This window comes from Pleurodeles waltl, chromosome 5 (assembly GCF_031143425.1).
Source record: "Pleurodeles waltl isolate 20211129_DDA chromosome 5, aPleWal1.hap1.20221129, whole genome shotgun sequence".
Taxonomy (NCBI): Eukaryota; Metazoa; Chordata; class Amphibia; order Caudata; family Salamandridae; genus Pleurodeles; species Pleurodeles waltl.
In genome coordinates this window covers 1,647,802,235-1,647,825,588 of record NC_090444.1, presented here as the reverse complement: position 1 = coordinate 1,647,825,588, position 23,354 = coordinate 1,647,802,235, and the positions used below count along the sequence as shown (strand labels likewise).

The following is a 23,354-nucleotide window of genomic DNA, read 5'->3' as shown; positions in this document are numbered from 1 at the left end:
CTCACCCTCCTTGTCAAAATGGCATATGGATTCTGAAGTTCCAATGGCCCAGCATCTAGGAAATCTGACATATGTCATCAAGATTTCTAATGAGACAGCCCACAGTGGTGGCTGCCCAAATTATCTTTCCCACCCTGAGCTCATGATTGTGGCTGATATTTTTCTGCTGTTCCGGGGAGTCCATCCGGGGTATTTGGAGATCAGAGGACTTTAATGCAGAGCTGGGCTGCTGTCAGATACCACTAGGTTTGAATTGCGGTCCATAAATTTGGCTCTGAAGGCCTTCTTGCCATGCATCAAAGGGCAGCTGGTTCTCACGGTCAACACCATTGCTATGTGGGATTGCAACAGTCAGGGCAGAGTGGTGTCTGCTCAAGGAGGCTCTGCTTCTCTTGAGTTGGTTGGACAACCACAGCATTTCCCTGATCTTGAACTTCCTGACAAGTGTCCCTGAATACCTGATTGATGAGTTGAGCTGGTGGCATCTGGCAGATTACGAGTAGTGTCAACATCCTAAGGTGGTGCAGGGCATCTTCCATCAATAAGGAGTACTCTTCTGAAAAAGATCAAGAAAGACTGGGCTCAAGTCATCCCGGTGGCTCTGGTTTGGGCCTGGACATTGTGGAACCTGGGACCTCTGAGCATGAGCTTCTGTCCTACAATCAGGCCAACACTTCTTGAGGCTCTTCTGTTGCAGCAACGTGGCAGAATCCTACACCAAAATCTGTGCAATCTACATCTACATTTGTGAAGATTGAGCAGTAGCAAAGGACTTCATTTGACCTTCCACCCGAGGTGAAGGATGTCATCCTTGCAACCAGGTGCCTGTCCACAAAATTAATTTATGCTGTATACTTGGACAATTTAGCGATACTTGGACAATGGTGTGGTGCTCGTTAAATTGATCCCAGAAGAGCAAAGCTTTTGGACATTCTTATGTTTGTTTTATCTTTAGCCTAGCAAGATCTTGCAGTGGGTACTAACAAGGCTTATTTGTTGACCCTCTTAGCATTTCTGCATTTACCAGGCCAACCTTTCTTGTTTAAATCACCTGTTATGATGAGGTTTGAGGAGCATGTTTTCTCCAAAGCTGTTTTTTTGGTGCTACAGTGGGACCTTAACTTGGTCTTGTCTTTTCTCTCTGTACGCTTTTTGAGCTAGTCCAAAGTTGTTTGCTGCATCTCCCTACTTTGAAAACGGGCTTCCTCTTCACAATTCTGTCAGCTCGTGGCATGAGCGAACTCCTGGAACTACTAATGAGCTTTCAAACATGGACTGAGAAACATTCCTGCTCCTGCTCTGATGACAACGCTATTAGTGAATTAAGAGACAAGTCAGGGGTCACGTGCGTGCTATATGTGGGCTAGATTATTACTGAACATGAAGCAAAAGTTCAGTCTAAAATTAAACAAGTTTTTTGTATAACCGAAATGCTGATCTCAGATATTTGAAAGTGCTCTCATATGTGATAATGAAGAAAAAGGCGAGTCTGTAAAATAAATTATCCAGTATTGGATCTTTCATAAATTCACTTGCTTGAATCATCCCTGTCGTCGAAGTTGGAGTCCCACAGTACATGAAAAGCAATAAGCACCATAAACATTTCCATAGGCTATAATGGTAACCCAAATCACTCTTATAGCCTATCTCAGTCCTTTTGTGAAAAGGACCCAAACCTGGCTGCTGGCCAATCAGGCACCCCCACACTCTAGAATACTCTCCAGAGAGGCTCTTTCCCTCAGATTTTCTACTGCACGTCGTGTGAAGGGAGTCTCCCTGAGCTCTGCTCAGTTTTCTACTTCTTCAGAAGATTTTCTCTCAGAAAACCTCTAAAAGATGGCAGATTCTTCTAGAAAAGGCCTTTTCTGCCCTTGTAAGACCTGTGGCAAGAAAAGGCACCATGTGGATGATCTACATAAAAACTGCTTATACTGCTTGTATCCAGAACACCAGGTGAAAGACTGCAAGATATGACGCACTTTCTCTACAGAAACCCTCAGGGACCGTGAGGGTAGACTTTTAACATGGCTACAGGCAAAATCCTGTAATTCAGGTGAGGAGAGCGAGTTATAAAGACCACATAAAAGGTCCAGAAATGAGGACCTAGGTCAGGCTGAAAGATCCAAAAAGCACAAAAAATGCATCATAAGGAAGGTGCAAAAGGCGTACAGGGCTCAATTTCATCTGAGCCATCCTCTCCTCAACAAAAGAAGGAGTCATCTCACCGTTCTCCTTCATCTGAGCCTTCTACCTCTAGAAATGTATCTATCAAAATCAAGTCGACGACGACACCACCGTCGACGACAGTGACGACGACGACGGTGTTCACATCTACCGTCTCCACCACCTCGTCGACAAGACCGTCGTTGACTACGTCGACGTCCGTGGTAAAGGCTCCTATTACTTCCATTAAACCACCGTCGAAGAAGCCTCCAGAGAAGACTTCGTCGCTCAACACAACGTTGAAGCCATCGTGACGAGAACATCGTCGTTGACGACATCGTCTATGAAAGTCCCATCGACTGCAACACCGTTGACGAGGCCGTCGTCGACGAGACCACCGTCGACCACACCACCGCCGACGAGACCGGCGTTGATAGAAAGATCGTCCATGATATCAGTGCCGTCGATGGGACCATCGCCGTTGACACCATCGACGATGCCAATGGTGGCTATGAGTCAAATGGATGTTATTCCTAGTTCCTCTGGGTTTCCTGATCTTCGCACCACAGTTAAAATCACAGCAATGTCCAGATCGACTATATATCCTCGGGATACTTCACCAAGTAAGGTGACAACTTTGCTACCTAGTCATCTGCTGGACTGGGAAGACTCAGATGAGGGTCCATTTGGGGATGCACACAGCCCATCCCAGTTGCACGTCAAATATCAGGAAGAGGATGATGATGATGAGTATGATCAATATCAGCCTTATTACTCTCATCAGGGATGCTATTATCAACCTCCGCCTCAACCAAGAGACACTGTCCAGATGCCTGCCTCCTTGATTCAGGACTTGCAGTCAATGTTGCAGGATTATAGGAGGAGGTTCCCAGCTGCAGCGGAGGAACAACTGCAGCCTCCACCGTCTCCCGTTACACCAAGGAGTGTACCTCCACCTCTAGTCACTCTTCCCACACGCAGGATAGTCTTTTTGGGTGCAGAACTCAACACCATTGAAAACAAGGCGTACCTCACTCCGGCATGGAAGCAGAAACTAGCCAACTTGGCTGTCGGCATCTCAAGAGAAGGTCCGTTTCAGTACGACTGTTCAAGTCGCTCCTAGGCATGATTTCCTCATCCATCGTCCTGGTTCATCTAGCAAGGTTGAGAATGAGACCTTTGCAGGAGGAGTTACAGCTCCAATGGACCCAGTCACAAGGATCCTTCGTGGATTTGATCAGTGTTACACCAAGGATAGTGGCGGCTTTGTGATGGTGGTCTCAGGTCAACCATCTCTCTCAAGGGCTCACCTTTCTCATGCCAATGACAGACTTTATCATCACAACAGACATTTCTTTGGAAGGTTGGGGAGGTCATTTACAGGACATGCGCATTCAGGGAAGATGGTCAGATGCGCAGAGAGGAATGCACATAAATCTGTTGGAATTAAAAGCAATTTATCTCACGCTCAAAGTGTTCCTTCCACGCATTGCAGGGTCATCTGTGTTGGTCCGGACGAGCAACACAACAAGCATGTTCTATATCAACAAGCAGGGAGGAACAAAATCCCTCTCCCTCTCAAGGGAAGCTCAATCTCTTTGGGACTGTCTCACGCTGCACAACATTTGCTTCAGGGTAGAGCACCTGCCAGGTGTCAACAACATCCTGGCGGAATCTCTCATCAGGACTGACGACAACTGCCACGAATGGGAACTCAACCAGAGGGTACTGGACAGCGTCTTCCAGTGCTGGGAACGACCAACCCTGGATTTGTTTGCTACCTATCAGAACGCCAAATGCCAATTCCACGCCAGTCGCTACCCACTCCCTGGGTCGTGGGGAAATGCTCTTTCGATGAGATGGTCCGGGATCTTTGCATACGCTTTTCTCCCATCCGACTGATCCCCAGACTCTTGAGGAAGATGAAGGCAGAAGGCTGCAAGATCATACTCATAGCGTCCAGGTGGCACAGGCAGTATTGGTACACAGAGCTTCTACTCCTGTCCGTGGCCAATCCCAGGCGCCTTCCCTGCAACCACGACCTTCTCACGAAGACTCACGGTCAAATTCTTCATCCGGATCCAGCATCTCTGCAATTGCATGCTTGGCTCATGAGTTCTGTGAGTTCCAGGGTATGGACATTGAGGAAGAATGCAGAAAATGAATATCTATATCTAAAATGTGAGTTCCCCAAATTCCCAGTACTTTATCTACTTCCGAAATTACATAAGAACCCAATAAATCCACCAGGCAGACCCATTGTTTCATCTAGAGGAAGTAGCCTTGAGAATACATCAAAATATGTTGATTTCTTTTTACGACCATTTGTTGAGACGTTACCCTCTTTCATTAAGGATACTGGTGACTTTCTTAGACGTATTGAAGGGATTGTTTGGGATGACCAATTCTTAATGTTAAGTCTAGATATTGAGAGCCTATATACCAGCATTCCACATGAACCGGGTATTACAGCAATTAGAAATTTTTTAAGAGCAAGATCCATCTCCTTTTTGCAACACACTGACATGGTATTGCACATGATAAGAACATGTTTAACAAATATTTTTTTTATCTTCAATCAGATCTATCGTCAAACCCAAGGAACAGCAATGGGAACATGTTTTGCTCTGAGTTATGCGGGTTTGTTCTTAGGTTTGTGGGAAGAACAGATAGTGTACAATATGAAGTCATTTGAAGAGCATACGGTCTTATGGACTCGATACATAGATTACATTTTTTGTATTTGGAGTGGCGGTGAAACAACGGCAGCAGAGTTTGTTAGATCTCTGAATGAAAATCAGTTAAATTTAAAATATGACAGCTCACATACATCGTTCACAAATATGACAGCTCAGATACATCGTTCACAAATAGAATTTTTGGACCTCAAACTACAAGTGACTAATAGGAGATTAATAAGCCTTTTACACTGTAAAAAGACATTAGGAAACAGCCTACTGCATGCTAATAGTTGGCATCTTAAGAATCTAATTTGGAGTATTCCCTACAGGAAACTATTGAGAGCCAAAAGGAATTGTACGGATAACCAGGATTTTTATCCTGAAGCCCAGATAATGAGCAGAAGGTTCCAAGAGAGAGGTTATCCCAGAAATCTGATTAACAATACACTGAGGAAAGTGATGATGATAGATCATGCTAAGTTATTAGTTCCCAAAGTTAAGGAGAATATAATAGGCACTCAACCAATCAGATTTATTACAACTTATAATGATCAAGCTAGAGAAGTCAGGTGTAGCTTGAACAAACATTGGGATATATTAAAATTGGATGACAAATTGGCAAATGAAATTGAAGAAAGACCTCAGATTATGTTCAGGAGAAGTGCATCACTTAAAGATAAATTATGCTCTAGTCTCTTTGAATCTACTAAAAATCCTAAACAGACATTGATACAGGGCTTTTTCGTGTGTGGTTTATGTAAGGCTTGCTAAGGCAGCAAAAGCTGCAAACGAATACAATTATCACAATCCACTCAACCTTTTGAGATAAGGAAACATTTGAACTGTAATACTGAATTCTGCGTTTATCCACTATTTTGTCCATGTGCTAAATGTTATATTGGGAGCACGATACAAAAAGCCAAGAAAAGGATATTAGAACACATGAGGGCTATATCTAAGGAATATAAAACACATCCCATAGCTAGACATTTTGCACAATGTCATGGTAAAAACAGCTCTCTTTACAATTTTGTGTACGTGATAGTGTTCCTCTGAGAATACGATGGTTTTAATCTTGATGAGGAATTGTCGGTACATTTAGGATAAGTATAGTAGTGTGTATAACGCAAATGTAATATGAGGCAACATATAGATGATATTATAATACTATGTAATATAAAATATCAATTTGTTGGCATCAACAAGGCAATTGTTTGAAGTAGGCACTTATGTAGTATAATACTGTGTGACTTATGTTTCTTGTGCTAGAAAATCTGAGGGAAAGAGCCTCTCTGGAGAGTATTCTAGAGGGTGCTGGTGCCTGATTGGCCAGCAGCCAGGTGTGGGTCCTTTTCACAAAAGGACTGAAATAGGCTATAAGAGTGATTTGAGTTACCATTATAGCCTGTGGAATTTATTTTGGTGCTTATTGCTTTTCATGTACCGTGGGACTCCCACTTCGATGACTGGGATGATTCAAGTATGTGAATTTATGAAAGATGCCAATACTGGATAACTGTAGTTACAGGTAAGTAACTTGTTTTCATATTTGCCTAGGATCACATAATTTGAGACCTGTTTCCAGGTCATGCACATTACTGTTGGGTCAAGTAGGTTATTAAAGTCACTAGACGTGCAAGTCTGGTAACATTTTTATGATTTGTTGAAGCCTGTAGAGATCAACACACTGATAACAAAAATTGTTGATGCTTACTGTCTGAGGGCGTGGATATGGAAATAAGAAACTGATGACGGGTCACAAGGGTGGAGCTTAAATGCTCCTTCACTCTGTCACTTCCGGGGCGGTAGGGATGGAACATGGAGCTGCAGTACACCTCCTAATGGCTCATGGGACACTGCAGTATCCACCGCAAAGAACATTACTGAAGGCAAGTAACTTGTTCAACTACTAATGTGCAACTGCTTTGTATTTCAGCATTTACACTGTGCTTCATACTTGTATGAGGTGGCTTCCCAGCCTTTTAGCAGGCTTTGCTGTACAGCACTGCTTGGTTTTGACGGCCATGTGTACTAACACTTTTACCATAGACATAGAATGAGTAAACCCCTTTGATACATGTGTGCCTACCTGGGAGTGAAGTGTAGTTTGAAGACACTGCCTTCCAGGTACAATAGCTGGGTTTCCTATGGCTGAATTATTTGCGGAGCAATATTTGATATGTGACTAGGAGGATTCCACTCCTTTACTGGCCTGATACTCACTGAAGTCTACAAAAAAGTGATAGATGGATAATTGAAATAATCTCAGGCATTGGTAATTACTCGGGCAGCATCCCAGTCCATTGTTATTTTGCACACCATTACACCTCAGTTTAGACCCAGCCGTATGCAAATCAGTCCTGACCCTGCTCCAATGAGAACAGTCCAGCCCCCACTGCGAGGACAAGTCCTCCCTGGATTAGAACACAAGCAACCCAGGACCGTTTTTTTTCTTACTGGGTATCAGTGTAGTGCCTAGAGTGAGAAATACCTTTGATGGGTGCATTATTCTGTTTATCAGTTATATTTGTTTTTTGGATAAGAGGTCCCATTCTGGAGTGAGATTGTCCTTTTACATATGAGCCGTGTTTACTTGTATGATCGGTTGACTTTCTTTTTGCAATACAGTAGTTTACAGTCCAGTTGAACTGGAGTGCCGTCCTTCTGGTTCTGTTGTAGTTCATACTTTTAGAGTTTCTTTGAATAGGTTCATAGCGAAGTTCAATAGGGCAGACTATTTTGACCCAGTTGATATGACAATTGACTAACTGGTTGGGATAAATTTGGACTGGGTCCAGTAGCAGTTGTGTTCTTCCAGTTGTACACAGGTGCAACTATCCCAGCCCAGTTGAAGTATCTGTGGATTATTCTCAGGAACAACTACTGACCTGAGTCAGATCTATCCCCACATAGCAGGTTTGAATGTTGGCTGCATTCAGTAGCTACCGTCTTGACATAGAAATCATAGTGGGCTGACCCCAGAAGGAGCTAAGGCCCCCCCCAGCTGGTTTGGCTATGGACTAGATACAGGAACAGCTTATTCTTTCTTAGCAGGAAGAGTAATAGCCTGACCCCAGAAGCATCTGTCTTCACCAGGTAGGCTGGCCTACAGTGGCTCTCCTGCTTTGATGAAATATAGAAGGCTAACTAAACCTCAACAGTGGTCATCCAGCTCTGTTCAAACCTTTTTGTTTGTTAAGTGTCTATATATATTTTTTTTTATTTTAAAACAACAAAATAGTCAGGCATCATATAGCACTCATACTGGTGCTTCCAAACGGTACTTACAGCAAAGTGCAAAGCATGCAATAACTGAAACATAAAAAGCACAAAAACATCAAGGGGAAGGCCCCCTAGACTACGCCACCACCGGTGGCCACGACACATAGTTTTCAGCAGCTAGGGAGACAACACATTTTTAGGACACTTCATTTGCGTAGAAACCCCTCAGTCAACATTCCGAGTCACTTGTCCCAGGGCTCCAGCTTCATCCACATCAGAACTCAGATCATGATAGGGCAGCAAAGGCTCCCATAGTTGCTAATTCTGTGGGGCACCCCTTACTCCTATAAGTGACTTTCTCCACAGCCACATACATATCCATACCTGCCCTCCATTCATGCAATACTGGAACCTCTGGTGCTCCCCAGTATTTGACCATGCCTCTCTTTGCCACAACCAAATGCAGATTACAGAAAAGTGGTTTAGCCCTCAAGACATCTATCTCTGTCAGTATCCCCAAAAGGACAAATTTTGGGTCTGTTGGGATATTCACCTCCAGGATTGCATGGAGTTCTCGTATAACCTTGGCCTAGTTGGTTTTTATGAGAGGGCTGCCCGATATTGTATGCAGGAAGTCTCCTCTAGTCCCCATGCGTCGCATACAGTCCAGGAAGGCCACCTTTCTCATCCTATGCAACCTGGCTCGGTCATGGTATAGCTGGTGGAGCACTTTAAACTGTATTAGCTGGAGTCTTGACCTTATTGCGACTTCCCGTAGACGCATCAAGGCCGCCACCCAGTCTGTCTCATCCTTCTCCCTATATCAGTCACCCATCTTTCTCGCCGTCTACCTACTCTGTTCAGTCTTCTATACTCAGTGCCTGTGCCTCCTGTTCCCACCCTGCTAGATTGTAGAACCTAAGGGCTATACCTAGGAGCAACTTCCTCCTCTCTGGAGGTTAGACGAGGATTGAACTCTGGAGTAGTTAATTTGGCTAAGACTGAGTTGCAGATGTTTGCTCTGATTATACAGTTTGGCTCCTACAAATGGAATGGAGCTTACTGAGGTAGGTATGGCCTTCTGCCATTTCCACTCATTAATAGGCCAAAGTAGGGAAGGTGCCCTTGACAACCAGGTTGGATGCTCTGGTAAGAGGTTAAATAGATCAGATCCTGCTGAAGGGCGGTCCTCGAGATGCCAATGAAGGTCATGTGACTGTGAAAATAAAACGCGTACAATGTTTCCAACCTGTGGCAAAGAGGGGGGTGGGAGAAGTTACCAGGTTGAAAAGGTAAAGGGGGAGAGATTAGCAAGAATGGCTGCTCAGACTTTCCTTGCACACAATACAGGAATATCAATCAATCAATCAAAAAATTTGTGGAGCGCGCTACTCACGGCACTGGGCGGGGGGTAGGGGAATCAAATGGGGGGGGGGGGGCAGGGAGGGTCACTGATCGAACAACCATGTCTTGAGGTTCTTTCTGAAGAACAGGAGGTCTTTGGTTATGCGAAGGTTGGTGGGGAGGGAGTTCCAGGTTTTGGGGGCGAGGTAGGAGAAGGACCTGCCTCCTGTGGTGGTGCTTGGATGCGGGGGACTGTGGCTAGGGCGAGGACGGCTGATCGGAGGTTGCATGTGGAAGTTCACTCTTTCGTTGAGGTAGGTTGGGCCGGTGTTGTGGAGGGATTTGTGTGTGTGGATGAGGATCTTGAATGTGATTCTCTTGTCTATGGGGAGCCAGTGAAGGGATTTGAGTTGTGGTGAGATTTGTTCGTGGCGGGGGAGGCCAAGGACGAGGCGTGCGGCTGTGCTCTGGATTCTCTGGAGTTGGAGTTTGAGTGTGGTGCCGGCGTAAAGGGCGTTAATGTAGTCCAGTCTGCTGCTGATGAGTGCGTGGGTGACTGTCTTCCTGGTCTCTGGGGGAATCCATTTGAAGGTTTTTTTTTTTAGAGTGCGGAGTATGTGGAAGCAGGAGGAGGTTAGAGCATTGATTTGCTGTGTCATGGAGAGGGAGGGGTCCAGGTTGATGCTGAGGTTGCGTGCGTGGTTTGCGAGGGTGGGTGCGGGACCTAGGGCGGTGGGCCACCAGGAGTCGTCCCATGTGGTTTTGTTGGGGCCGAAGACGATGATCTCGGTTTTGTTGGAATTGAGCTTGAGGTGGTCATCCAGTTGGCGGTGTCGAGGAGAGCAGCATGTAGGTTGGTTTTGGTGGTGGTGGGGTTGCGGGAGAGGATGAGTTGGGTGTCATCTGCATAGGAGAGGATAGTGATTCCGTGTGCTCAGAGGATGTTGGCTAGGGGGATCATGTAGATGTTGAAGAGTGTGGGGCTGAGGGAGGACCCCTGGGGGACTCCGCAGGTGATCTTGGTAGTGTTGGAGTGGAAGGGCGGAAGGGGGACTCTCTGGGTCTGGTCGGTGAGGAAGGAGGTGAGCCAGTCTAAGGCTTTGTGGCGAATTCCTATGTTGTGGAGGCGTGTGCGGAGGGTGTGGTGGCGGACGGTGTCAAAGGCTGCGGAGAGGTCTAGGAGGATGAGTGCGACGGACTCGCTTTTGTCGACTTTGGTCCTAATGTCGTCAGTGCATGCAATGAGGGCGGTTTCCGTGCTGTGGTTCTTGCGGAACCCGGCTTGTGAGGGGTCAAGAGTGTTGTTTTCTTCGAGGTAGTGGGATAGGCGGGTGTTGACTAGTTTCTCGGCGACCTCGGCAGGGAAAGGGAGGAGGGAGATGGGGCGGTAGTTGGAGAGGATCTCCGGGTCGGCTTGGGGTTTTTTGAGGAGAGCGGTGATTTCCGCGTGCTTCCAGGGGTCTGGGTAGGTGGCGGAGTCGAAGGAGGAGTTGATTATGTTGAAGAGTGTGGGGGCGATGGTTGGGCTGACTTTGTTGTAGATGCGATGTGGGCAGGGGTCGGAGGGGGATCCAGAGCGGATGGAGTTCATGGTTTTTTCGGTTTCTTCGTGTGTGGTGGGGGTCCAGGTGGAGAGTGTGGTGGGGGGGCCAAGAGTGGGGGGTGGGGGTTGGGCTGGGTGAGTGAGGGGTGTGTGGGGTGGGTGTGTGTGGTATGAACCTGTTGTGGATGTCCAGGATTTTGTGGAGGAAGTGGTTGGAAAGGGCGTCACATAGGGGCTGTGTGTGTGAGGGTTCTATGTTGCTGGCTTTGAGTTTGGCAAGTTCATTAATGATGGTGAAGAGTTCTTTGCTGTTTTAAGAATTGTTGTCAAGGCGTGTCTTGTAGTGATCTCTTTTGGCGGTGCGTATGAGTTGGTGATGGGTGCGAATGGTGGTTTTGAGGGTGGAGAAGTTGGTTGTAGAGGGTTCTAGTCACCATATTTTCTCAGCTTGGCGGCATTTGCGTTTGGAGTCTTGGAGTTCAGGGGTGAACCATGGGGCGTTCTTGATGTTGCGGGTGGCGATGTGTTTTCTGAGGGGGGCTAGTGTGTCTGCGTAGGTGGTGATCCATTTGGAGAGGTTGTGTGCTCCTGTGTTGGGGTCGTTGGCATGGGGGGGGGGTTAGTGGGCCAGTTGGGAGTTTAGTCGTTCTGTGGTGATCTTGTCCCACATGCGGTAGGGTGTGGTGTGTTGATGGTAGTGTGTGGGGGGTTTGGTGAAGGAGAAGTGGACGCAGTGGTGGTCAGTCTAGAGGAGTTCGGTGGTGTGGGTGTAGGCTATGTCTTGGCTTGCGGTAAAAATTGCGTTGAGCGTGTGTCCTGCTGAGTGGGTGGGTGCGGTGACCAGTTGTTTGAGTCCGAGATTGGTGAGGTTGTCTATGAGGGAGGTAGAGTTGTGGTCTTGTAGGTTTTCTAAGTGAAAGTTGAAATCACCTAGGAGGATGTAGTCTGTGGAGGTGAGGGCGTGTGAGCTGAAGGTGTCGGCGATGGTGTCGCAGAAGGCGGGGCGTGGTCCTGGTGGTCTGTAAATTAATGTACCTCTCAGGGTGGAGTTGTTGTTGATGGGGATCAGGAAATGCATGCGTTCTGTGTTGTTGAGAGTGTCTTGGGAGCTGGTGGTGACTTTGATGGTGTCCCTGTGTAGGATGGCGATGCCACCACCTGGCCTGTTGAGGCAGTCTTTGCGTTGGAGTTTGTATCCCTTGGGGGTGGCGATGGCTATGTCGGGTTCCAAGGAGGGGTTGGTCCAGGTTTCCGTGAGGAAGGCGATGTCAGGTGAGTGTGATGTGATGAGGTCCCAGAGTTCTATGGCATGTTTGTGAAGGGAGCGGGTGTTGAGGAGCAGGCAGTTGAGGCGGTTGTGGTGGGTGGTGTTGGTGTGGTGCGTGAGGGTGTTGTTGCGGGGAATATGGTGCAAACCACTCTCCAAGTAAATTTAATCACATCAACAAGTTTGAATAATTTCTCCAAGAATACAGGTTCATCTGTGCACAATGCTGAAACTCAGCAAAAATCAAACGGGCTGTGCTCTTAAAATGCTCCTGGTCTATGGTTAAACCCTAGCACAGGTTTCAAACAAATACGTCTTGCATTAGGGAAATTAAAATTAGCTCTCAAAATACATTGCAGACCCTAAAGGAGAGAGAAGTAGTTACAGGACCTTGCTGCACTTTTCCCACACACTGCTGCAAATAGATTTCAGAATGCTCGTCATATTAACAAATGGTCTCTGCTTATAAGCATGTTGTAAGTTTATAGCTGAAGTTCCAAATTGTTGAACTCCTCCATATGTTTCAAAGAGCACTCATTGCATGAGGAAAGAAACAAACAAACTCTTCTTGCAGTATGTTGCAGGACTATAGGTAAGATACATCCACATTATCAGTTTCAGTGGCAGTTGTTTTTACTGGCTGTTATTGGCAGACTCCCTACTGGAGTTCCTTGTCTAACAATTCTGCCCCTCCACTAGGGTACATATTTTATAAAACAGAACCGAAATCAAACCTGGTCATTGTTTCTTTGCTGAGAGACCAGCCTCGGCACCTGAAATCTGTGAGCCACCTGGTGTGGAGAGCAAGATGATTGACACAGTAGGCGGGAAGATGTGCAGTATAATGCCCACCGTATTGAAGAATGCTAATGCCAGCTCACTCCTTGGCTGTAATGGTAAATTGATATAGGGTGGACTTACGGCTCTTTCCTCACGACCTGCCGGACAATCGCAGGAAAGCCTTTGAGGAGATGGTAAGTGAGAGTTCACTAGTCTCCAACTAAGTAATCAACTCGGTTATTGAGGCAGCAAAATTAGCAGTGTCTGGTTACTGTCAGTGTCAGCTTCAGGTGCTTCTTTTTGAGACTTATAACTTTAAAATTGGACATGCAACATAAACCACTAAATCTACCTTTCCTGACTCAGGATACAAGGAAGAGATGGCCAGAAAAAAGCATAAACCCTCAAAACAGTGGATTTAGAGGGAAAAAGAAAAGATTGTTCAAGACCCAGCTAATGAGTGAGACATCCATCTTGTTAAAAGGCGACCAATTGAACAAGTTTCCTGAAGTTGTATTTCAACAAAATAGAAGCTCTGCTTCTTTATCAGGGTTTACCGATAAATCTTCAAAGGTCGATGCAGACACCAAACCGGAGTGCAACACTAAATACAACTCTAGGAAAAGTGTTTCCTTTGGTGGAGAGTGTCTCATCAATCTGGGAAAAAGACCATTTATTCTTATAGTTTCTCTTTTGGGGTCAGTGTTTTTCTCCATTGCCACTCTGCCTCATGCAAGACTTCAAATGAGGCCTCTTCAACCATTCCTAGAGGATCAGTGGTCCCAGATATTTAAGACTAACAGCAACTCACAATATTGACATTATAATGTCATTATAATCCCTCTTATGGTGGTGCAGAACAGAGAACTTGCGGCAGGGAATCTCTTTTCAACAAGATTCTCTGACTCAGGCGATTGTCACTGATGAGTCAAGGAATACTACATTTGTTTTCAGTTAACTTGGTGTGTTTCACTGTTGATGTAGCTTTAAGTAAGTGTGTTTCACCACAGAGGTTATGGATAAATTATCTGAGCCTTTGCTGTGCTGGTTTCAAACATTACTTGAATCCCTATGAGGAGCAAGAATAGCAAATTTATACCCAATCTGCCATCTGCACTTCCACCAAATAGACACTGGTAAATAATAATAGGATCAGTGTGTGTGGTGGTGCTTCCTGGCATCTGGATGCCCCTCCCCCCATTCTCATCCCTTGAAAGTAGGGGGCCATAAAATAAAGTCCACTAGACATCATCAATGCTTCTATTTTTTTTTTTTTTTTTTTTTTTATAAATGAGGCTGTGATTAGCACTTTTGGGCATCAGGCCGCATCCCAGAGTAATCGCCCCCTCCCCTCACCCTCCCCTTGCTGCCCTTCCAGTGGAGATGGAGGCAGGAAGCCCATTAGATAATAGGTCTGTTTTTATTTATATAAAAAAATGGGGTGGGGTGGGGTTCTGCATGTCCAGATATCAGGCCATACCAGCACTCTAAAGCCAGGTCTTACTGCTTCCATGGAGGTGATTTAGGATTTAACTTAGCCCTGGGCATTGCTGAAACTTAGAGACCCAGGGGATCCTAGGGTGGTGTGGCTTGTGTGCATCCCTGCACATTTTATGTAACAGAATGCCCTGCAAACGTCAAAGTATGTGTCAAAAATAATATTTTCCCCATATTTAAACTGGCACTTTCAGCCAATGGCCAGAGTCTTCCTACCCATGTTCCCACGCGTTTGCCAATTGAAACATTGCCTTCCATGTGTAGGTGGACATAACACATATAATAGGGGCAGGCCAAAGGGAAACCATGTGAACATCTCATTGATATGACATTGACCTCAGAGTGACCATATTCTGACCACTTCGTGTTACACTAGGTATGCAAACCTGCTGATTTTTTTTAAATCAGAAATGTGAGCATGTCTGATAGTCAGATTTTGTCAATTCCTGCAAGTGACAGGTTTTTCTCCTCAGTGAAATGTGAGGAAAAATCCATGATTTTGGTCTCAGTTTGACTTGTACAGGTCATTCTGGGTATAAAAATGTAATGGGATCAACGTGAGTCATACCACCCTGTAATCCCATGAGGGATTCATTTTCAGAAATGAGGGCTGGTAGGTTTGCCTTTATGCTAGACAAGACTGGGACAAATACCGCAGCTACCCACACCATTCCGAATGAGTGGATTCAGTGGACAAATTGTGATATTTTCTAGTAGCGTTTCTCAGCCTGTCCTGTTGCAAGTGATAGTCGTACCCACACAAGTGGGTTACCATTTATAGCAGGAGAAATGTGGGAACTCTGACAAGCAGACTATTTGTTATTATCAATTTAATTTTTTTGAATTTTTGGCTTCCAAGTGTAAGCCTTTGTTAAGGAAAGAACACATTTTGCAAAATGCCTTCTGAATCACTTGATATTATCTATAACTCAAACAGAGAGCTGCACAAATAACCACGCTTCCTAAAATTCAGTAACTTGGGCACCTTCAAAAGATGCATAGGATTCCTTCTTACCCCTTTTAATTAATTAGATGTTAATTTATAAATTCATGCATCATCAGTACACAATGAAAAGTCATTATAAACTGCAGCTTAGCTAACTAGTTATCACTTGTTCTTGGACAACCAACAAACTCTATATATCCCCGGGACCAAAAGAATCTGATAGACATAGAGTATTACTTTTGTGGAACAGCCATAAGCCCAAAAACAAATTGAAAACGTTTCTATTTATTCCTACTTAATTTCATAAGTTTTTGATTTCAACTGTTAATTTCTTTGGGAAAATCGTGAGTGATCTGCCTGTGCTGAATTCAGAATTGCGTACTTTTCAGAAAAGTATAGCATTCTGGGTTCACCCATAGGTTTCACACTTGTTTCCACCCCAAACTGCATTTATTGTAGACTCCACAAAAATAAATCAAGATGACTACTATTCATAAAATTGCAAGAACTGTGTTACCTGTTTCTTAAAGCTGGCAAGAGTGTGATCTTAGCACAGTTAACATTTTGATGATGCCTTTCTTAGACAACAAAACACATACTTTCTTACAGAGGACAGTTTAAAAAATGTGCTACATTAAGGCTATTTTTGGCTATTACCTTGGTTGCTTCCATGGGAATTCACAAACTCTTTGTCCTTTTTTGCACGCATATTGGTGAATCTAAAGGTACCAAGGTTTGGCCTGGATACCGTTTTTTGGGGGAAAAGTTATGAAAGCTCAAGTGCAAACTGCCCAAAGCATCAAAAAGAAAGATTTAGTATTGGGGTGTGGTGGAGCCTCAGCACTTACGGGGTTAAATAGTGGCAATCAGTATTGTTTATATTGATGAGTAGTATGTTATCCATTCAGTCTTTAACCTTTTTGGTGCCAGTATCTGCTATGGGTCGAAGGTGACACTACAGCCACAGTGCAAGCATTGCCCTGTCACAGACGCCTGCATTGCAAAAGAAAATGTTTTTCTGGGCTTAACACCAGGATTATTTTTTTTTCCCAGGAAATACTTTTACAATGCGAGATTACACCCTCTCTGCCCCAATTTGTGTTGGGTGGCAGAAAACCCACTAGACAACAGTAGTTTCAAAATGGTGCCAAAAAAATGGCTGCCCACTCTCACATTTGGCCACAACCCCACCTTAGAATTGTTCTGCGTTTAGCTAGATGTTGGCTATATTATGCCCTCCAGAGGAATGTACAAACCCTGGGTACCTTTAGAATCTTCATGATGTTGGAATAAAAGGAGGTACATTTGGTGTGGATTCCTTTTGTGGAATGAAAGTTATGCAGGGGTAAGCACAAAGTACCCCAGTATCAAAAAAAGAGCTCAACATTGGGAGAAGAAAAGTCTTCAGAGCTAAAGGGTTCATATATAATGGCTATCCTGCAAATATGTTAGTATTCCAAAGTAATGTCATTTAATATCATGTGCTTATTCTGCAAAATAATATTCCATTTCAGTTAACCTCATTCTAATGTGGACTTTTAATCAATGTTGTATTTAGTGCAAAGTAAATGAAGCAGAAGAAAAATTCAGGGCTATTCAGAGCCAGCTGGAGAAGATAAGTGATGAAGCACAAGAACTGAAACCTCTTTTAATTTCTACTAAAGCAGATGTTCAAACAAGAAAGAAAGCGTTTAATGAAGCAGAGGTGAGTTAACACTTTGCTGGATCGGTAAGCTCCTCAGATGGTGGGATTCTTGGGTATGGCTACTTTGCAATTCAAGATACTTCTTGTTCCTCCGAGTGAAAAACGGCAACAGAATAAGGCTGTGCAACCTAGCAACATTCTAGCTTTACAGTGTTAACATAACATATACTGCCTTTTGAATAAGCACCAGTCCTCTTGATTTGTGTTCTCGGCGTATCTATGCAGTCTGGGACAGATGCCGATCAGTATATTGTAGCTCGTGTACTGTTTTCGTCAGCTTGTGCCAAGTAGATGTAAATTCATAAATTAGCGTAGTGAGACTCGCAAGTTACTGTTTTTGTAACTAAGTGATCCCTTGTGTTGAGTAATATGTTGAACCCTCTTTTGCTTGCTTAACTATCGTTTCTTTACCTGTTACTGATCTGCAGCCCTCTCCGTTCCCCTCAGAAGCTGCAAGACAGTTCTCAGTTGAGTGGTTGTGATTAAGTAGTTTTTATGTGCCTTAGCTGCTGATCAGAAGATCACCTGCACTGGGTTACAGTTACATGGGTTAGTTCTAGGATTGTATAGTGCCTGTAAGATGTCTGTTTTCCCTGCGAAGCTGCAGGCTGGATAGTGGCCCTTGAGTGTGTTTTATTTACTTGGCTGGGCACCTTGATGGTGAACAATCTAAATTTTTAATGGTGCTCGGTGGACATTAGCAAAGGGGATTTTCACACTTGTTTAGCATAAAGGTTCTTCATCTGGCAATGGCAGTCGGCATCCAACAGCGGAGGGGAAATCTTGCTTGTATTTATCCATGTTCTTTGGGGGTGGGGTAGACATTCTCGCTCAGTCCTGTGGAAATTCCTGAAAGTCCCACGTCCACTCTAGTGGTAGTCCTTGAAGTGCTGTAAGTGTTGGGGATTTGTTAGTGCATAAGGAGTTCTGCCTAATGGATTTTATGGACTCTTGGAATCTTTTTTTTTCTCCCTGCCTTAACACCTTTGCTGCCAGAAAGGGTTCACACTGACATTTAATCTGTTGCATATAAAATGATTAATATATTTTTGAGTAGCATGCACAAGGTCATAAATTGACTTAATGGTACCTTTTAAATCGCAGTTCGTTTTTTAAAAATGTATTGAGTTCACTCACTCTTGAGGAACATTATTAGGTAGTCCAACCAGTTGAATTAGTGCAAGGAATTAACATAAAATAAAGTGGCAGTGATGCAGAGGTGGCACCATGAAAATGTTAACGTTTCTGGTTTAGAACTATTTCATTATCACTAAATGGTATGCAACACAAACACTTTGGAGAAATGACAAAATCTCTCATTTAGGAAAGCTCAATAGTTAATCTATTGTAGCTTTATCAAAATGAGGATATCAATTAACACAATATATTTTAGTTCATCTGAATGCTCGAATACAGTGGACTAGTACATTTTCTGACTTGTACTGAGAAACAGAGACCACTTTAACTGCTGCGAGGTGCATTATGTCTACAAAAAAATGTAAAAGTGATCTGGAAAGAAATCTGATGCTTGTGAAACATTTCCTGTCACTCAACATAGTGAGTGTCAAACTAAATTGACATTTCCAACAAAGTAAATGATTTTCGTAACAAATCTTTATTTTACCTGGCCTTCACTCTCTCTCCCTATGGTATTTTCTAATCCTCTTCACATACACCCTCTCTCGCTCTCTCTCTCTGTTACTGGCACTCTTTTCTAATCCTCTTCACCAGATTTCGTCTGCCCTGTCTTCATGTTCCTTGACCTGGCTTGTTTCAGTGCGTTCTCAACCTAGATAGATTGTAGCAAGCATAAAATGGAGACCACACAGTTTTTTCTACTGAAAAATCTTGACATTGATTTTTTTTTTCATAGTTTCTTATATGTTAGGAATCCCCAGCTTGTTTTGATTTTTTTTTTTTTTCCCCTCCTTTTCTACCGAGCTTGTAGCTTGATAACAAAAATTGTCAATATCGCCACAGGTTTTCACCATTATAGTTATTCACTTTTCAGATCTATCAATCTGACGTCATCAGACTGAAATGCCTCTGTGCCCCCCCCCCCTCAAAAATGCAGTAGTGACGTAGAAGACTGCTAAGACTTAAGAAAAGGATGAGTTTTAACTCTCATTGTCACTCACTGCTTTTGCGATGTGATGTCAGTATTAGGTCAGCAGTCACGTTTACACTTTGCATCAATAATAGGACTTGTTTTGGTTTCAACTAATTGATTTTTCAGTAGAATTTTGTTTTGCTTTCGGCGCACTGAACCTCCTTTAATTTGCTCTGTAGGTACATTTTGTTTTACTGTTTACTGCTTCACTCTGTTATTTCACTGTTCGCTTTCTGTTTAGGTTTTTTATAACCGTCACCGCTCTGAACTGAAACGATTAGAAAGAGACGATGACCAACTTCACAGACGAATTGAGGAACTGAGGAAAAGGTAAATATTGTGTATTATGCTGTTTATAGTGCAAACGTCAAACATTAAAGTGGTTTATTATTTTTTCACATAATACTTGTTAATTTAAGAGGTCGACTGACCTCACACTCTGTGTGAGGTGAGCTTTACGTAATGTGGTGCTAACAGAGTACTGAATTTGTGATCCCTATGCTTAATGGCCATATACCCATCAGTCATCTAGAATTGCAGACATTTACACTGTAATATCTGCTTTTAGTCAGTTTGGGTCTTGGCCGCTACTTCAGAAATAGTTCCATAAGGTTTATGTACCCAGGGATGAGTGGTAGTGAAATGGCTTATGTACTACTTTGAAATCTTCCCATCTTGATTTTAGTCCCACCATCCGTACTTGGACACATTGTTTCGTCATTGACATATGTATCTCCCTATGTCTTAATCGCTGTATGCAACAGGCTTTACATTGGTCTGAAGCACTGTATAAATCTCTTGACATCAACGGACTGATTTCTAGTGACGGTCTCGTCAACAGGCGTGGACCCATCTTTTTTTTAAAGATTATTCTTTAAATAGTCTAGTGCTAAGATCTTGTAGATCAGTTTCTCAGAACTACTTCTGCAGCACCAAAGATGTGGCCCCATGCCCTGGTACAGAGAAACTGGAAAATCTTTGGGGCTCCCACGTGGGGCAAAACCGCTACAACTGTCCACGCTGTGAATGGAAGGGATTAGGAGAATACTTACTTAGTTTAACACCCCCACTAGCTAGATGATGCCAGGTCACTTACAGTACTGTAGTAGTCAGGAAATACTTATGGCAATGTGCTCCTTCGGTCCTGATTTGCACAGGAGAATGAAAGAATGATTGAATATAAACAGATACCTGTATGGCACACATGTACCCCTTGGCGTTTCCGAGCGGTCAACAAACAGCCAAATTTGGCGATCCAGCACATTATATTGATGCAAAGAGCCACATTTTTACTATTTTTTTCAACTGCAGTTCATTGTTGCATCTGCAGCGGTTGAGAGGAAGTTTATTCTAGGCTTGAGCTGCCAAGAACAAGAAGAAAGAACTGCCTAGAGTGACACGTGAGGCTGTATCCAGCAGCACACCAGCGGAACGAAAAGAAGCACCAATAGATATGAGACATTCCTCAGTTTCCAGTGGTGCTTCTCTGAATAGGCTTCCTGCTCTCAGGAATCCTTACTCTTTATTTCAGGGATTGTATGAATGGGGGACTACGTCCCCTGCCCCCGTTGCACAAAACATCCCCCCAGGGAGAGCCCTGTACAGTATTTGCAATTACCCGGTGGAGTTTCTCAAGGGTGGGGGGGGGGGTGGATCTTTACTCCTGCTCTCGGTTGGGGCAAAGCCCACTATATCCTTTGGAATGTGAAAAATGAAGTGTGCCTCTCTTATTAAAACCCTCCACTGCCACCAAAGACAGACTTTTCCTTACAAAGATGGGATTCACCCTTCTGATATACAACCCCCCAGAGAGTCCTCTGAGCTCTGCTCACTTTCTTCAGATCTCTTCATTTTTTGATTTTGAATCTCAGTTAGGCTCCTTCTATACTTCCAGTGACCAAAATGAGTACTCCTTGCCCCTTTTGTTCTGGAAGGCTGAGCTTCAGAATTATTTGATTAATATAGCTGAGGCTTCACATTCCAGCAACTTTTTAAGCAATTTGATGCATGTTGAGCGAGGAAGATCTTCACAGAGGACTGATACAAAAATACTTCTATTGTCTCCACGAGTTGGGACAAGGACACAAAGATTGCTTCACCTGTGGGAGAGTCAGATCCGGATCCAGAGCAACTCTTTAGTCTTTTTCAAGAAACGTTTTTGCAAAATGTATCCAGTGAGCGAGGGAAAATGTCACCTCCTAAGGCAACAGGGTTAAGGTCGTGCAGGGACTGTTGCAAACAGATGTCTGTGGCAGACCTTTACAATGTATGTCTACGATGCCTGGGGCTGGAACATGATTCGGAGGTCTGCAACAACTTCGCTCTGATGAATACGAAGGCCATGCTGGACCACGAGCCAAAGGTGTATGTCATCAGACTTTGGGAGACTTCATGCCTTGGTTGGATACGTTTGAAAGGGAGGTCTCATTACCAAATCATTGGCATCTGGAGATCGTTGCCGCGGTCACAATCTTCAGGTAAGTGCAAGTATAAAGATAAAACATTAAAGCAGGAATCCGCCCCTTTCATCCACTCTGGAACTTCAACGTACCACCCTACCTCAGGTGTCCGGTTTCACTCTCTATCTGTATCAGAGCTGATCCAGAGCCAAGTCCTAATACACTCAGAGTTGCCAGGTTCGTCTGTGATGGCAAGTGGAGATTTTTAGGAAGGCAGTGCTGTGCATTTTTAGCACTTTGCTGGTTCCCTTTGGCGTGCCTTTATGCCTCAAGGATTTGCAGGAACCTCCAGTTGGATTTCCACCGGCAGCCCACCCTCTGTATCAGCGGTTCACCATGAAACTTAATCGGGTTCAGCTTCGGCACTGACGACTTTGGTTCTGGCGCCACCCACTGCGCTGGTTCCCTTCACATTGATGCTGACTCCACCTGTGTCAGAGGAGGATTCACAGACCATTCTGCTTGCTGAGTCGGATCAGAATCCACCCAGAATTCAACTGAGGCCACACCCTTCTTCCACTGGTGGACAGCCAGCCAGCAACCCTCCAGATTCTGGTACTTTACGGTTAGCACCTGGTAGATCCTAGACTTTACAGTTTTTTCAGCACTGATTTGGACAATAACCACTTTGATGGAGGAGATAATTTTGTTCTTCAATTTGAGGAGGGAAACTGGTGGAGAAATTGCAAAATGTCTAAAGAATGTATATATTTCCATATATTTGACTCTCTTCTCCTTGTGGCCTTGCCGCCGAAGAAAGCGCCTACTTAGCTGCGGTTATGCGTAGGGCAGTGGGATTACTGAACCTACAACTTTCTACTACGGAGATGAAGTCTAATGTTCTAACAGAGGTACTCTCAAGCACCTACACAACATCTATTACCATTTAATGAGGCCCTCAAGGACAAATTCTTGAATGAAACCCTGTTTGGGACCACCAGTCAATAGGAAGGTTGCTCAGTGCCATTGAACAGTGCCAAGCAACTTTGACTTTCTTTTGCAACATCCCATACAAAGAGAGCCTGGTGGTGCAGGTGTACACTTGCAAGGTAAATCAAAACTCCTTCTTCACCACCACACTTGATCGTTATAGAGACTTTTAGAAAGCTCATCTTTCCTCCAAGAGTCTTACTCTGTGATTGGTAAATACCAGCTGTCTTCTTGAGAGACACTCCCTATGGGACATGGGGGCACAGGTTTTATCAGCAGTTCCAGACCACTTCTAGGTGCCCCTGACACAAATAATCCAGGAAGGCCACGATGCTGCAAAATTTGTGATCTGCTCTGGCTTGGACACGACTAACTGCTTATATTAGGTTATTTGTACAAGTATGGTGCTTCAACTCCATGCCTGGGTAAGATTTACGGTCTTCTCTGAGGATGTCCAAGCATCCCTGATAGACAAGCCCTTTGATGACTCTCTCTTTTTTGGTGAGAAGGCAGACTCTGCCCTAAAACCTGTAACAAAAAAAAAATCAAAAAAAATCACCACTGACGTTTCTTGGATCTGCCTACCACATACAGAGTACGCTATCAACAATTTTACCCCTTTCAAGGCTAGAGTAGGGGTTTTATACAACCAGCGTCAGACCCTGCCACCAGCTCAACAGGTCTTCCAGCCCTTTTGTGGCTTACAA

General features: G+C 44.2%; 1 protein-coding gene across 2 annotated transcripts in view; it reads left to right on the top strand.

The window, feature by feature from the left end:
- SMC6 (structural maintenance of chromosomes 6) overlaps window positions 1-23,354 on the top strand; it is a 610,138-nt gene that overhangs the window by 60,116 nt on the left and 526,668 nt on the right. For both annotated transcript variants that reach the window (XM_069235972.1, XM_069235971.1), the window contains exons 11-12: window positions 17,002-17,148; window positions 19,500-19,588. In XM_069235972.1, the coding sequence (XP_069092073.1) occupies window positions 17,002-17,148; window positions 19,500-19,588 (236 nt within the window). The remainder of the gene's footprint in view (window positions 1-17,001; window positions 17,149-19,499; window positions 19,589-23,354) is intronic.